At 39.7% G+C, this 17,044-nt stretch overlaps 1 protein-coding gene and 1 long non-coding RNA gene across 3 annotated transcripts in view; one reads left to right on the forward strand and one right to left on the reverse strand.

Moving 5' to 3' along the window:
• On the forward strand, nucleotides 1-4,493 carry LOC148367122 (uncharacterized). The gene is made up of 2 exons (XR_015850272.1): nucleotides 1-1,047; nucleotides 4,060-4,493. It is a non-coding gene; the product is annotated as an uncharacterized LOC148367122 (long non-coding RNA).
• heatr3 (HEAT repeat containing 3) overlaps nucleotides 371-17,044 on the reverse strand; it is a 27,826-nt gene continuing 11,152 nt past the window's right edge. Inside the window, exons 4-16 of one of the 2 annotated variants that reach the window (XM_088333939.1) lie at nucleotides 16,407-16,504; nucleotides 15,315-15,424; nucleotides 15,098-15,238; nucleotides 14,137-14,417; nucleotides 10,537-10,627; nucleotides 10,262-10,407; nucleotides 8,376-8,458; nucleotides 8,174-8,310; nucleotides 6,188-6,276; nucleotides 5,961-6,104; nucleotides 2,308-2,484; nucleotides 2,108-2,217; nucleotides 371-1,164 (exon numbers count right to left, since the gene is read on the reverse strand). In XM_088333939.1, coding sequence (XP_088190065.1) covers nucleotides 1,092-1,164; nucleotides 2,108-2,217; nucleotides 2,308-2,484; nucleotides 5,961-6,104; nucleotides 6,188-6,276; nucleotides 8,174-8,310; nucleotides 8,376-8,458; nucleotides 10,262-10,407; nucleotides 10,537-10,627; nucleotides 14,137-14,417; nucleotides 15,098-15,238; nucleotides 15,315-15,424; nucleotides 16,407-16,504 — 1,680 coding nt within the window. In that variant the 3' untranslated portion in view covers nucleotides 371-1,091. Of the gene's footprint in view, nucleotides 2,218-2,307; nucleotides 2,485-5,960; nucleotides 6,105-6,187; nucleotides 6,277-8,173; nucleotides 8,311-8,375; nucleotides 8,459-10,261; nucleotides 10,408-10,536; nucleotides 10,628-14,136; nucleotides 14,418-15,097; nucleotides 15,239-15,314; nucleotides 15,425-16,406; nucleotides 16,505-17,044 lie in introns of both variants that reach the window. The other variant, XM_088333940.1, reaches the window with a different exon arrangement.

Raw genomic sequence — 17,044 nt, forward strand, 5'->3', positions numbered from 1 at the left:
CCATTGCACATCAAAGCCACCACAGAGCAATATCTGCATCATTTTTACGAAAACTTATGGTGAACATGGCAATAATTTCAAGCATTTACAAGCACTGCACCCAAAATTCAAGCCTTCATGCCTTGAACACAAAACCCAAACATTTTCATGGATTTTATGCACCTGTACGAAACCGGATGATAATAACATACTAACAACATACTATTATTTATTTTAGAAATGCATATCAGAGGGTTAGTGCTTCATGCTAATCAGAAACAAGATGCTCCAGCTTTAAAACGTTTATTTCACAATTGGTATCATGTGTCTTATAGGCATCAATTTCTACTGGTTGACAATACTTAAAATTCTTTAAAAAAAACCACCAGTGTTGGGTCAGAAATACGTCTTTATTAGGTTGAAAACGAAGAGTTGAAAATGTCAGTTTAAATGCCTTAGAAAGACATCATTAAATGAGTTTTGGAGACTAATTTTTGAAGGGGAAAAATGGGTGTTACCATAACAGAAACATGTTTTTCCAAGCCTAAAATGGACTACATCCGATTCAGCCCAAAATGTAACATTGAAAGGATGTCTTGTGCTTGCTTGATAACTTTTATAATGTCAAGTCTAGTCATGTGTATTTGTATAGCCCTTAATCAAAAGAAGTCTCAAAGAGCTCCACAGACTATTACAGACAACTATTACAACATCCCCTGATCTAAAACCTACATGAGGGCAGGGGAAAAACTCCAAACCAGCATGAAGAAAGCTTGAGAGGGGACTGCACATGAGGTAACCATTCTTTCAGGATGACCAGGCTGCTGACCTTTATTTTTTTGAACCTTTACAGTCTTTATCAATCATGTTGGTTGACAGGATCCCTTATCAGCAAGGGTTGTAAGTGCAACGATTCCTGTGGTGTGTCTTGGGCAGGTACAGCCAGGTGGGACCCACTCCTCTCCAAGAGAACATTTGTTTCCACCCGGTCTTGAACCACGGACCTTTGGTGTTTCAGGCAAATGTGCAACCCACCGGACAACGGAAACACATGTACTGTGTGAAAAAGTACGTAAGAAATCACTGGTACCATATGGTTAGACAGTGGGCTCTCAAGGACTTTTTGGGTAATACAAATATTTAAAAACTTTTCTGGTCCCTGGTCTCACTTCAGTCATGCAGCCCCTGAGAAACATAGATTGCACCAAGCCATCAGTTTTCATGTATAGTGTAATGTAAAAATATGTGTTTAGTTATTATTTTGTTGATAGCATCTAGCATCACGGTTGAATTCAACAAAACATTACTTTGCGTTATATACCCATATATAACATTTCAATTTTTTTCTTTATTACAAGACAAAAATAATTTTTACTTTTTGCCAGCAATTGAAATTAATTTTCATTATATAATGTCACCACTCATATCCATAATGAAAAGCTCCGTTGTTGGATACTAAATCCATCTCATGTAGAATAAGGTAACATGAGAAATAAAAAAACATATACCGCTGCATCAAGATTAAATGGCATGGGGAAAAAAAATCACCATCAATGACTTCTTTTCACACATATCAAAGCACTATTCTCTGGTAAAATCAATCAGAGCCATCTTCCTGAAAAGGCGATCTCTTTTCAAAGAGAACAAGCGTGTATTTTCCAGAGTAATGGGTTTAATACTCTGAAGGTAATAGATTTTTTTTTTTATTATTTCTATATTATCCTCTTTGAACTCAACGATCGAACCATACAACTGTTTCTTGATAAAAATACAACTTTTTGGGGGGGGTCTTTTATGTGACTCTTTAATAATGTATGTTCATTTATTGGATATCTAATATGAAGAAAACAAGAGGCGGACAATAAGTTTAGAAGAAATTCATTAAAATGCTCCCTGCTGTAAGGCACTTGAAATATTGGTCCAAGTGTTTTATACAGTATATGACACTGTTTTGTGTATAAGGATAAGAAATATTTTGCGGTACGGTATTCTCGCTTTTGAAAACGGTTCAATTAAAAAAAGATATAGCTCATTTTTCTAGTCCTAAATCTGCAGCGCAAACGAAAAACCAAAACACATAAGAATCAAATAAATAACTGGATGGTTTTCATAACCATATCCTGGTTACTTCTTAGCCAGGGTCTCAAGGTAGTCGATAAATCTCTTCAGGTTCACTCTGACGTTGTTGAGCACGCACAGCTGTTGCATGCTGTACTTGTCTCTTCCTGCCTTGCGCATCTAATGACAAAAAGAAAGACGCATATGTACCCAAAAAGGATCTCAAACCCCAAGGTGTCTGAATTCCATAAGCAATGAAAAACAAGAAACCTTGGCCCTAAATACAGGCTGAAGTGTCTTCAAAGCAGGAAGTAACTGAATGCTCCTGGCTGCTGCCTCCGCTTCCTTGCCATCAGCAAACACGTCAAAAAGGGCATCGAGGGCCTCACCATTGACTACCAAGTCAGTATCATTGGTTGCTACTTGCAGCAAGCCGCTCCCAATTATCTGTGGTGAAAAAAAAAATACATTACCTTATTTTTAATGAAAAAAAAAATCTTAATATTATTTGTAAAGGACCTACTTTATATCAAAATATATTAATCTAACTCTGGGGTCTCCAACCTTTTTGAAGCTAATAGCTACTTTTTGTTTCGGATTAGCGCTAAAGGCTACTAGTTTGATATGCATGTTTAAAATAAACGATCATGTTGTTGCTATTGTATTCGTTGGTTTGTTGGAACCCTTAATCATTAGGTTCTTATGGGCACCATTTCTTGTGGTGTGTCTTGAGCAAATACAGCCTGATGGCACCCATCCCTCTCCAGGCTAAGTATTGTATTACTGGTTTGTGACCATTAGAACATCACCGCAAATGAGACAAGAGGTAACAAACACATGAATTAAAATATCAGCATCAGATTGAGACAACATCAGGCAAATTTTGGAAATGTTGCAAAGATGGAAAAAAAGGCTATTCTGGTAATGTTCTTCACAGATAACCGAAAGATTAGGGTCAAATATCACACCTACATTTTCAGTTTTTTTAAAGGATAAAAAAGCAAACAATTAATTGACATTTTAATTGGCCGGTCCAAATTGTCCCTAGGTGTGGATGAGCGAGTGAGTCGTCTGTCTCTGTGTGCCCTGCGACTGGCTGGCAACCAGTTCAGGGTGTCCCCTGCCCACTGCCCGAAGATAGCTTGGATGGGTTTCAGCACCCCTGCGACCCTACTGAGGATAAGCAGTGCAGATAATGGACAATAATAATAATAATAATTGACATCTTTTTATCTCAGTAATATCAAGTTAATCAGTCAATCCCAGGCTGGTTCGAGCTTTTATACTTGCAGGCCACGTCGGGCTGGATTTTGTTGGTCCGATCTTACCGCTAACGGAAACTAATATTGTCCTTGCAAATAATATCACCTACACTGAATCCCAGTCAGGTTAAGATGTGATTTAATGTTTTGTTGCTGACAAACATTTTTATGGACTTGTCCTTCTAATCTTTCTGATTTAATTACGCCTCTGCTCGGAAAATGTGGGTCTACTAGTGGTTCCAGGAGCCAAGAAGAAATCTGCAGGTTCGAGAGCGTTCTCTATTTGGCCTCCTGGGATCTGGAATGCTCTACCATCTGGGATATAATCTTCAACCTCAGTGGAAGTGTTTTCTTATATATTTATATTCTTAAACGATATATCTTTGATGAGTGATGTTGAACTTGTTTTCTTGTCCTTGAGGGAGAATGGCGAGCCCTCACACATTACATACAAACTAAGTCATCGTACCGGCACCTGTGTGTATGTGTGTGATATTTTTTTGTATAGCCCTTTATTACAAAAATTCTCAAAGGACCTAGAGCTGATGAACGCAATCATCTATAACCTGCTGCGTCGGTCAAGAATTTGAGACAGGACGCTGTCAACTGGACAATTTGCCTTCTGTTCTTACTATACGAAACAAAGGATAATTATGTCAATTGAAAGAAAGCAGGAGATAAAAGACAATCATAAGCGTGTTGTTCATGTGAGTGACCTAGCTAAGAAGTTCCTGGTCAACATCTATATTCCTATTTGCAGGTTATTGAAACAGAAAGAGGTCATCGAGGTTATAAACCCGAACCAGGGGCCTGGCTGTTCTTTCAAAACTGTAAACCACTATTCATGATGAGCAAGAGGCTTTTGTTATTGTGGATACGTGACAAGGAGCTAGCAGGTAATAGCGATACGGAGAGCAGAAATCACTGTTCATGTAATAGGGCAGAAAACTTGAGGCACCATCAACAAAGGAGGATTCATCGTAGGTACAAGTTGGATGGATTTCAAGGCCAGCCATTGCTGTTTTGAGAATTTCAAAAAGAAGACAGGTATTTAGGATTGTTCAAACCTCACTTTGTGTTTGCTGTTAAAAACGTCATATTGGAATATAATATTGTGAATGTGCTTAATTGCTGTTGAGATTGTCATGATTGTTTTCTGTTATTAGTGTCAATAAATTTGTTCAAACCAAAAAATTTTAGTACAGTAAATCTGAATTAATTGAGGATATCACTGTCGGCATGTGACGGTCAGGACCTTGACGGCACTTTGCGGTCTCTTTGAGATGGAATAAGAGCTTGCTCTGTCCACTCCACGCTTCGGCCCGGTATTGCAGTACTTCCGGGAACGGTGCATTCGCAATGATTGCAGCAAGGCTTTAAGGCCAGGACCTTAGCTTGGCCTTTTGGCTGAGAGTAAGAGTCCTGGCTCCTAGGCTTTGTAGCGTATTATGAACTGACCGATAATGGATAATGGATAATGAATAAAGAAGATAGAACAATAACCCTTAAAAAATACCCCCCCCCCCCAGTAGAGCGAGGAGAAGCAGCGAGTGAAGATAACAAAGCTGCACCTCGCTTCATTGACATAAATTTTTAAAAAACATTTGCGTGTACGTTTATTTAAAGTTACAGCAACTTCAATTTTACAGTAAGTGCTTACGTATCATGAAGCTTTTAGTCTCTCTTACGTCACTCTTCCTACAATCCCACCCACTATGGCACCTCCATTACGTTAGAAAGCATCCGCTTGCATTTTATTTCAAATATATAATCGTATTTGTCTCATTACTGTATTTTTATGTTTAATTACTATTTGAATGTGTTTTAATGATCGGGAAAATGTGTTTAAGCTATCTAGGGGTAACTATTACAGGGTACCTACAGCATAAGGCAAATTAAGTTCAAGACCTTTTAAGACTTTTTTAAATGCCTTTTGAAATCACATTTAAGACCAAGTTGGCAAAAAACCCACAATTGACACAAACAAAACAAAAAAGATCAATATTTCTTGAACACAATAGAATGTTCCTCGTGCACATTACATGATACAGCTTTTAGCCATGGCGAAAAACGTCGGTCGGACAGCCACTTCTCATTAAATTGACAGTGTTTTATGGTCCAAAGTAAACGTCTCTATCCCAAGTTGCTATGTGTAATAACGGTAGACCACAGACATTAATCTGCTCTGAAAAGCCTGACTGAAACCCCATCACCGTTTTGATACCTCCGTAATTGTGGTCACCCCCTTGTTTCCACCAAAGTAAATCGACAAATTATTAAAAAAGACAATTGATTAATGCAACTAAATCTTTTTAATTCAAACAAATATAAACCTTATTAATGTGTTCACATCTTTTGGACTTTCAAAAATTGGATTCAAAACATTTTAATGCCTATAAAATATTTTTCGATTAATGAATTCAGTGCCTTTTAAGACTTTTCAAGGATCCGCGGGAACCCTGTTTAATGCATTTGGGAGGTCGGGACCGGTCTATTAGTTTTTAATTATTTAATATCAGAAAAATTGGCTCATTACACGAGCAATTCGAGCTAGGAGCACAATAATGGACTAAATTGAGCTTGTATGAAGCGGTACCTCTCTACTTCTTTTACTCAATTAGCAACGGAAAAAAATGAAGTTAAATGGGTAGTGTAAGAGACCTGAAGGGTTTGAGCAGAGTCTTTCTCTTTGGCGAGGGTACTGCCGGTGATGCCCAAGATGGCGACAGCATTGACTCTGACGCAGACCACATCGCAATGAGCTGCAGCATCACTGAGGCTCATAAGCTGCTGTGGGCTTATAGACTTTAAAACACAAAACAAAGCTTTTGAAATGACACTGAAATAAATAGCTCAATATGTCCCTCCTCTAATAAAAGTTTTATTACCAGAGGGACGTTTTTTGAGGCGGCCATCTGCAAAAGTGACCGCATTGCACTGATGACTGCCTCCAGGAACTCCTCATCTTTTGGAATCTCTAGGAATGGTAAAAAGACAGAAATATTAGTGAAATAATGTAATTATAGATTACAGAGTCAATCTTGACACAAAGATGAGCCATGTCTTATAAAAGAATTAATTATATTGTCGCCAGACAACTTTTTGTCTAACGAAATGAGGCATCTCTAGGTAAAAATAATCTCGGCTGAGAGTGGCTCAGGCGCAAAAAAATACAGAAATTACCACATTTTCGCCTGGATACTGCGCAAAAACCTTGCAGACCTTGCGTATCATGATCGTAGATGGGTGATGCAGGAACACTTTAAGAGAACAGTCGGAAATTTGAAGAAAACCGAGTCTGACTCGCCTCGGTCAGATTGAAGTAACATTCAAGCCTTTAGGGTTTTGATGGAATAGAATAGAAATAGAATAGAATTTACTTTTATCGTCATTCTTTGTAACAATGCACACAGAACGAAATGTCGATACAACTGACCCGTACAGTTAAACTGTAGCGAGCCGACACAGCCGCAGCCAAACAGGGCGCAGCCATTTTAGTCATTAGGTAACCAAACCCCCCAATTCCAACCCTTAATGCTGAGCGCCAAAGAGGGAGGCAATGAGTACCAATGTTGTAAGTCTTAGGTATGACTCGGCCGAGGCTTGAACCAGCGACCTCCCAGTCTCAGAGCGGCGTGTATTCTACATTTTATACGCAAAAGATTTGCTTTAAGAGACCTTGAATGTTATACCAGAGTGTGCCTGACAAATGTATGATAAATTAAATGCATGCAGTCCGAAAACCAAATACCATTTGTTAAAATGTTAAGAATGGCAAACAGCAGTTTTTAAAACCGTTTGATTTCAAACTGTTGACAATCTTTGAGTACTTTTGTGATGGACTTTGCAGTAGACTACAGAATTTACTTCACTAAAGTCACATCATATTTTTATTTACTTTTCTACTGCTGTGACTTGAGCCTGTTTGTGGATTTCACCATAAGAAAGACATTGGCCGAAAACGGCATTAATGGGAGAGTTCCAAGGTGAAAACCACTAATGTCACTGAAGCACACAAAGACTCATCTCAAAGCATCTTGATTATCCTCAATACTTTTGGACAGATGAGTCAAACATTTGGAAGGTGTGCAGCCTGTTACATCTGGCATAAGATTGGCACAACATTTGGCAAAAGGAACATAATGCCAACAGTAAAGAATGGTGGTGGCAGTGAGATGGTCTGGGGCTGCTTTAATGCCTCAGAACCAGGACAACTTGCTATCGTTAACGGAATAAGGAATTCTGGTGTTTACCAGAAGATCCTTAAGGAGATTGTTTGGTCATCAATTAGTGACCTCAAGCGTAAGCGCTCTTGGATTATATGGCAGGACAGCCAAAAGAAACACAGCAGCAAGTGTACCTCTAAATGACTCAATAAACAAATAAATAAATGACTGTTCTGGAGTGGCCAAGTCAATGTTCGGATTTAAATCCAATTGAGATGCTGTGGTATTACCTTAACAGTTACTGGAAGTTGTTCCCATTAAAATTTACCACTGGAAAAACTTAGCTATTTTTTTGCATGGCCCATAACAACACAATCCTCACACTACTACAAATTTCACAGTGCCCTGTTTAGGTCTACCATGCACCTGTCCTCTTGGGTGACACTTCATATGACAAATCCATACAAACAATTGCACATGCAGTTATTCAGGAGGGTTGAATAAATGCTAAGGTAAATAGAAGCCACCAGAGAGAAGTGTTGGTGTAATTTTAAAGCAAACTTACTGTGAAACATGGCAACAAGTTCAAGCATTTACAAGCACCTTACCCATAGTTCAAGAACTTTCCAACCCTTGAAAACCCATTAAAACTTCATCGATTTCAAGGATTTAGGGCATTTGTACAAACCCTGTTTTAAGGACCAGTACCTGGCACTCCAAAAACCAGTGTAGACAAGTGCTGAGCTGCGTTCTGCAGGGCTTCTGCCCCACCCAAAGACTCTGCGTCCATGCTGGACAGGATGCTGTGAAGACAAGTCAGGGCGCGAGACTGGACACGCTGCATTCTGCGCAAAAATCGCCAGCGTCACAGAAATAGAAACGCTTGCTTGAAAAGATTCCTTGAACATACCTCTTTAAGAGGCTTTTCCAGTAGGGAGTGTTGCGGCAGATGTCCATGGCTTCCTGCTTGGGGAATTGCGTATTTTTGAGAACCTAGAATTAAAACAACAAATATACCACAATTAATAAATAAGAACACATTTGCAGATAAATGATTAAATCATGAGTCGTTATTTTCTTCTCTTAAAGCAATTTTTAACACGTGTATTTTCTCTTAAATTGATTTAGGACCGAAGCACGGCGGGGCAGTGTTAGCACGTGTGCGGCACAGTTCTGAGGTCATGAGATCGAACCTCCTGTGAGGAGTTAGCATGTTTTACCCATGCTTGCATGGGTTTCCTCCGAGCACACCGGTTTCCTCCCACATTCCAAAAAAACATGCATTTCTGGTTATTTGACCAGTGCAAATTGTCCCTAAGTGTGAATGATCGAGTGAGTTGTCTGTCTCTGTTTGCCCTGCCACTGTAAAAATGCTTAGGGATGATTCAGTTTAAAAAAATATATTTTTTTTCAGTCGCAGGAAGTTTATCCCATTACCATTTACCATTGAAACATTGGAAAATGTTAAACATATGCAAAGTATCCAGCCAAAATTTAAACACTTTTCAGTTCTTGAAAACACAACATTGAAGTTCAAGCATTTTCAAGAATTTCAAGCACCACCCATATAAACCCCGAAAATTAAAGTTACTAAACGTACACACAAAAAAAATTATGAGCACAATTTCTTTTTTTTTTTGCCTGTACAGACGCTCCCCTAATTACGACTATTCGAGTTACGAAAAACGGTAGATACCAACATTTTTTTCGGGATATCGAAAAATACTTGGACTATGCTGCAAGTTAGATTTTGTATTGTGTGCACCTTTTTCCCAGTACAGGACAGTACTCTAGTGCTTTTTTCCCATGCTGCCAGCATGTGGCGTTGTGAGAGCTCACCCAGCATCCGCCCTGAAAAATAAATCTGACTTCCTCTTCCTAGTTCGTGTGTAAACATTCTATACTGTGTGTCCAGCACGCTAAGAACTTTAACATTTTTATTGTTTAATATCTCGTGCATCCATTCAATATGGTTGGTGTAAAGTGTAAACAAGAGGTGAGTCGTTTCTTTTGAAATGAAGGTGGAATATCGAAGCTTGATGCAGTTGAGAACATTTTTTGATCACTTTTTTTCGCTCACTTCTACCATGTAGGAGGAAGTCGCCTAAGTCTTGAAACTCCTCTTCTAAAAGTAAGTTAAACTTAACTTTATTAATCCTTATAGAGCATATTATTTTATCAAATGTTTATTTTTTGTACAAAACAATACAGGATACTTAAACAAGCCTTAAACATACTTATATAAACCATAAACATTCATTCCATACAAAATATAGCACTGAAGCAACATACGAACAAATTCAACTTACTAACCATCATTCGGAACCTCGTTCGTAAGTAGGGCAGCGTCTGTAGTAGTTTGCGTGCACAAACTGGATGAGCTCATGATGGCAGAATGCAGTCATGAGTTGTCTCTAGTGGTAGTCTCTGGGACTGCTCGTGAACTATATTTTCCTTACGTATGTTTCTTCGCAACATTTTTTGTTAAAAAAAAAAAAAACAACGTACCAGAATTCTCGGGTTTAGAGGGGCTCGGATAAAGACGTACCACTGTATAGTGTAATTTTGCAATTCCTTTTCTTGAAAGACTCGGGTAAAACAAAAAAACATGTGAATAGTTTCAATTTTAAACATAGAGTAACCAAATGTTAAATGGATACTTAAAGCACTGCAGATAACAGCTATATGCGTCAAAGTTCCATTTTTCAGTAACAACGCTGGCCATAACCTGTAGCAGATTGCAGGCAAATACAGGCACATATTCACACATGTGTATTTGATCTTTCCAAAGTGTACCTTTTCTGGGATGTTGTGACTGATGAGGGCACTGTGCACCTCTGCCGACAAACACAGAGGGGACATAAGGCTGCAAGGCAACCCATCAGCCACCGCTTCACTTTCGTCACTGCTCGACGACTCCTCCCATTCATCATCGGAGGTATCTGCATAGACACACGTCACAAGTCTTTCCAAAAATGTGTCGTTATTTCATCATTGACAAAGAAAATAATCAGATAAAAAAAAAAACATGGTGGTTGTGTCAGAGAAAATCATGTCACTGTAAGCCTCACCGTCGGAGCAGCACATGTTGACAAGGATCTCAAGGGACGTCTGCTGGGCCGTCAGCAAGGCCACCGCCTCTCTCAGTTCCTCCATCTCCCTCTGGATGCAAACAAGTCGCCTCATGAGACAACACAATGGACAAACTTGTTCAGCCTGTTAAATCACAACATTGTGTGCGTGCTTGCGTGTATGTGTGCATGTTGTTGGTAAAATCAAAGCCTGGAAAGCAAAATGCATATGGATGTTCGGTTTGGCTGCAATCATCCACTTGAATTTCATCATTTCAGAGTTGGCTGAAGGGGACACTTTAACCTAGCCAAGGTCATGGCACACGGCTAGAGTTCACCCCGGACAATGCCTATACATGTGAGAACAAGTTAATCAATACAGTAAGTATGTTACCAAGGTCTAATAAGGAAGTCAAAGACTGAAATTCTTAATGGTGCGTGTGTCATTTGAAGTGTTAAAAGAGGATTATTTTTCTTTTAACTCTGTTAACAATGCCCGACTGTGTTCAAAGAGCCTATATGCTTTCATCCTACTTCAAGCAAAGCTGTTCAGGGCCCAGAATGGCTGGTGTTGAAGGGGTTGCAACGCATTTGGTAGGAGGAAATAGGGGGGAGCAGGAGGTGGAGAGTGACCTTAGGATCTTAGTGTAGCATGAAAATGGTGGAAGTAAGAAAAGGCCCGTTTCAAGTACTTTCCAAACGCCAACCCAAACCCCCGAGATGATTAGAAAAGCAAAAGTTTATTTGAAAGTGAAAATTATATTTGAGCGCGTCTAACAAATGCACATACTTGCGCACACAGTGAACAAGCTGAATAAAGTCTTTTTCCACTACACTGTTCCAGCTCTCCCTGCCCTGTCTCGGGTACTAAGTACTTTTTGAAGTCTTCTTTTCTATTGCTGTCGCACCGCATGGTACTGTGCCTTGGCGTCATCACCATGCACCTGCTACATACTCTCTCCTGTGTTCAAATTCATGACCTACACCACATCAAATTCGCTTATTTTCCATACAAACTTGTGACTATGATCATTTTAGGTGTCACATATAAGGAAGGCATACACAATTTAAGATGATAAAAAAAACATAAAATAAGAGGGGAAACAATTTTTTCAGGGGTGTAATGTAATTACTGATGTGTCTCTGGGGCCATAAAATCAAATTACAATAGTAATACAGTGGAACCTCGGTTTTCGAACGCCTCTCAGTTCGAACTAATCGGTTCTCGACGAAAAATTTCGTTTTCGTTCAAAAAAAATCGGGGGTTCGAAAGCCGGTACGCTAAGGGCGATGCTGAGCGGCGTACGGGTGTAGATTGCCCCCACCTCTCGTGAAGAACTGTTGTCACGTGAGCGCACACTTCTTCTTGCTTTCGTTTTGAATATCGGTGAACGGAGTGTTTTAACCCCTAATTATGCCTCGGAAGAAGTTCGGTGCAAGCAGCAAAGTTGCTACAGGTGAAAAAAGAAAAGTAGTGCGTACAACTATTGCATTTAAGAAAGAAATAATAGCAAAATATGAAGAAGGTGTGCGAGTTTCCAATCTTGCAATACATACAGCATGGCTTCTGCTGAGCACCACGAAGGTAAGAAATCCTATTCATAAGTCTTTTCTTTATCCTTTAACCGCTCACCACTTGTTGTGGAGACCCGGGTGCTAAATGACGTGTAAACGACCTAGTTTTTTTTAATTTTTACACGTTCATGTTAGCGTAATCTTTCGTACTAACGCGAACGTACGATTAGCCTGGGTTAGCTTCATGATAGATAGATAGAAACTTTATTCATCCCCGTAGGGAAATTCACACTTCCAGCAGTCTACCCCGTTGTTTATTAACAGATTAACATGATGCCCTAGGGGTGCTTGTAGCGGAGTGGATGACGTCACACGCCAGTCCAAAAGTTCGACATCGCTGCGGCAGATTGAAATATTTTTCTTTGTGTCCAGGGATACACCACCTTGTGTTAGCGAGTCTACGTGCATGGTAAGCGTTCGGGGTGTTGGAACGGATTAAAATTATTTTACTTTACTTTTAATGGGAAAAACGATTTTTTGGGATCGTCCAAATCGGTTTTCGAACAGGGTTCTGGAACGGATTATGGTTGAGAACAGAGGTTCCACTGTAAGTGGTTATGAATGCATGTTTGTTAGGATGTTGTATTGACTATTAACCTATTTTCTAAGCAAGAGGAAAACTGTTTAGATGTTTTAACTATTCTTATGGTTCTATAATGTTGTATTTTAAGTATTAAGTATTTTAACTTTATTTCGTACGTATACACTTGACTCAATTTCCATAACTTTGTGCAAATTCAAGATATTTCAGTTGTCATGTTGACCTGTTAGTTTGAAATGCAACTTCAATCTTGTTCCGTTGACCCCGCGCTGGATTTGTTTATCGACTGCAACTCGCCAACTGTAGAGTTTCGGGTAGCCATAACTCGGAAAAAATTGCTTTTTGTAAAGGTAATATGTGGAAACACAATGGCAGCAATTAGTTTTGGATCAGGTCTCGGGGAAGAACCTTTCTGACAAATCAGAGGTCGGAAGTGATTTACGTCGTTGGGGACGTTCTATTCCCCTTGGCCGTGTTTTGCAACCTCGACAGACGTGGTACGAAAAACAGACGTGCCAAGTACTTTTTCTCAATGGAAACCCAAATAAGGCGAGACGAGGCAGGCTGGAACCGTGTAGTGCAGGGGTCGGGAACCTTTTTGACTCAAAGAGCCATAAAAGCAAAAAATATTAATTTTATTTTGGGAAAGAGCCACACCATATATTATGAGACAAATTTACAAAATTGCTAAACCCGCACCCCAGACAAAAGCTTAGTCTTCAGCACATTTATTTTTGATGATTTGATAAAAAATATGAAGAGAATAATGCCAGAGCCCCTGTCCCAAAATCAACAAACATACCACTTTAAACTTGTCTCTTTCTTGCAATTACTCAAGATCGGTTAAACTCCTTTTGACCCTTTTTTTTCATACATATTGGTTTCAAAACCAGATGCAAGCAGTTATTGTGTAAAAACGTCACAACATTCTGCAAATCGGGAGCCTGATGAGCTCACTTTTGGCGCAGATGGCGTAGGGCGAGAGATGGGAGGGAGTGCTTGCGCTTTTTGCATGGCTCCACCCATCCCTCCCACTCACCCAATCAAAAGACTAAGTTCTCTTCCGGTGTTTTGGCGTATTTACAGTGTGTTCTGTGGATTCATCATAAGGTATCTGAACACTGAACACAGATTATATAGTGAACTTTTATATAAAGGAGTCTTTAGCGTTGTACAGCCAAAACGAGTTTTTTCCCCCCTTTTTTGTGTGACACCTTGACTGTAAATTGTAGTGAAAAACGTGCCCTATATATACTGCGAAGTAACGTCGGACAAGATGGAGAAATTTTTCATGCAATCAAATTTGTCTCTGAGCCATAGATATTCATAGAAAGAGCCATATATGGCTCGCGAGCCATAGGTTCCCGACCCCTGGTGTAGTGGGAAATCACCTTAAGGCTGAGATCATGACTTTAAGCCAGGAGATGGCAGCAGAGAGTAAATAAGTTCCAATTTTTTAAAACAAAACCAAAGAATCAACTTACAGGCAACAGATCTGAAAAGTCATCTCCAGAATCTCCATTTTTCACATGTTTTGCAGCTCCTTCCTCTTCCATCTCCTCCATAGAGGGCTCCGCAGAAGCATGCAAAGCCATACCCGATGCCCCGTTTGCATCTTGGAGGCGTGCCTCCACTGCCTTGTGAAGCTCAATGATGAGCACACCAGCATCCAAATCCAAAGATTGGGAAAAAGTGCCCAGGACGGCAGCGAGGGTCTGAGCCTGGCGAGCGCCAGGAAGGCTTCCCTTCATGTTCCACAGAATACCTGTGTCAAAATAACATTCACAACTCATTCAGTTTCTTCATAAATTGGAGTGTCAGTGGGACATATGTCTCTCCCAAGTTGGGACGAACCTAACATAGATGAAAAATATTTTAAGATTGGGACCAACTGTCTGAGAACGCATATATATCCTTTTGCCAACACTTTTGACGGATTGAATCAATTAGTGAGGATAGAACATATTTTGTGGGTACATTAATCAAGTCACTAGTCACAAAAACGACTGATTGTTGTGCATTTGTCTTCAGACAATACAGTTTCACTGTCCAGTATAAAAGTTAAAGTCAAGTCTGGTCACAATTATTTGTATTGCCCTTGATCACAAAAAGTCTCAAAGTGATGCACAGACCATCCCTTCATCTGAAACCTAAATGCTGGCAAAGAAAAAACAGCCAGAGGAAAATTAAGAAATCCTGAAAAGGGGTCGCACATGTGGTAATCCCCCTTAAGGATGACCAGGCTGCAATTGATGTTGCAAGGACATCACCAGACAATACTCAAATATTAAATATATATAATAAAATCGTGCAGAAAGCCCAGTTGACAAATAACACAAGCTTCCCGTCATACGAATTGAGATGATGGCAGGTCCAGAGATTAAACAGATTTTTATTGTCATACCTCTAAATTTTATTTCTATAAACCAAGTCATAAAGAAGTACCTGCAGCCAACGTCCTGAGGAGTATGTGCTCCATGCCAGGCTGGGTTGAAAGTAGTACGCCCTCCAGCGCTCCGTGCACGTCGCCATTGATGCTGCACAGCAGCTCAGGGTTATCCTCAGACACAGTGTGCAAACAGTGTGCTGTTTAATGGCAGGAAAAAATGTTAGCTAAGCTACCAAACATTTGAATTAAAAGTCAATGTCAAAGAAAAGTCACCAGCAGAAGTGGCCAGCTCCAAATTGTGAGGGTGTGTTTCCAGACATTGGACCACCACATCCAAAAGTCCTGATTTGTTGAATAGGGACAGTGCCTGATTGCTGCTCTCACTAAAAAAATGAAACAAAGTAGAAAAAAATGTTATATGCAATACAAAATTCTTTAGAGCGTGACATATTTATACGCTGTTAAGCATTTTTTAAAAATGTTCACCAGCATGAAAAAAAAATGGTCTAAGCACCTTTGTTTCATTATGTTTCCATGGTTTTTAACAAGTGCTGTCGGAACTGATCTATAGTGAACGTTTCTGGGTTAATAAAAAAAAAAAAAAAAAAAAACAGAAGCCAAAGGTATTTTCTGAAAAATGCACGGTAATAATAAATAATGAGGTTTCAAACGTTGAAACATACATACAATACAAAGTGAGTCAATTTTATACGTTTGGAAAACAGCAGAGAGAAAAAAACACTTGTAGGAATGCATAATAAAAAAAACATGACAAGGGTGACCCAAGAAACAGCAATTATCTGCACAGCTTATCCTCAGTAGGGATGTAGGGGGTGCTGGAGCCTATCCCAGCCATCTTCTGGACACCCTCAACTACTTGCCAGCCAGTCGCAGGGCACACAGACAACTCACTCGCTCATTCACACCTAGGGAAAATTTGGACTGGCCAATTACCCTGACATGCATGTTTTTGGAATGGGGGAGGAAACCTACACATGCATAGGGAGAACATACAAACTCCGCACAGAAAGAATAGTAGCATGTTTTGAACTCATGACCTCAGAACTGTGCCGCAGACGCGCTAACCACTCAGCTGCCGTGCCGCCCACCCAAGAAACAGAACATAAATAGGTTAGGTAAACCAGTAATAAAAAAATAGAAGGTAAATTTGTGAAGTGTAATGGCCAACTCATCATGTCGGCTTAGTGAACCTACATGACTGGTTTAAAAAATCCAAAGGAAAATCATTGCACCACAAAATCTGCCATAGCCATTTGTGGAGCTGTCCAAATAGTTATGTTCCCTTACACTGCTGCATTGTTGCCTCTTGGAAAATAAATCCTCATCAAATTAAACTCCGCTTACCAGAGATTCCACAGAAGGTTCACGGCCTCGTTGGCTACGTTTTCGGCGGGGTTCTTTGGCTCTTTGGACATGGCTGCACTGTCGAAACCCACGCAGCACTGCAAAGAAAACACATACTGTAAATTTCGGACTACAGAGCCCTTTTAAATAAAAGCTACACACTAAATTCATGAACAACACTCGACTATGTCAGTACGAACCGTCCCTCGGCACACCTGATGCCGTTTTAGGGTGCATCGTTTTCAGGAATGGTTCAAGGTGATTACGTCGTGTTTTCGGATCATATGACTATTCAAAATGCCAAATACAAAGACAAGCACATATTTACTATTGCAATGAAATAAATCATGAATGAGGGCTGCATTGCATGAAGTGGGATATTACTAGACCACAACGCCAGGGCAACCATATTGTGGAGAATAGTGCCAGATTACAACACAAACGTTTCTTTTTGTCTTGCTGTCATTTGTGGTTACCGCAGTAATGAACCAAATTGCATTCGCTTGTTATCGTTCCTTAAAGATTGAAGGACGTTTGTCTAGGCTGACATTAACGTTGATGATACCAAAATAGAAGTGTAGTGTTTTTGATTAATAACCCACACTGCTGTTCAATTCGGATGCATATATTGAGGTCTT

Source organism: Urocampus carinirostris, chromosome 4, assembly GCF_059441175.1.
Source record: "Urocampus carinirostris isolate Australia breed hairy pipefish chromosome 4, RoL_Ucar_1.0, whole genome shotgun sequence".
In the NCBI taxonomy this organism is placed as follows: domain Eukaryota; kingdom Metazoa; phylum Chordata; class Actinopteri; order Syngnathiformes; family Syngnathidae; genus Urocampus; species Urocampus carinirostris.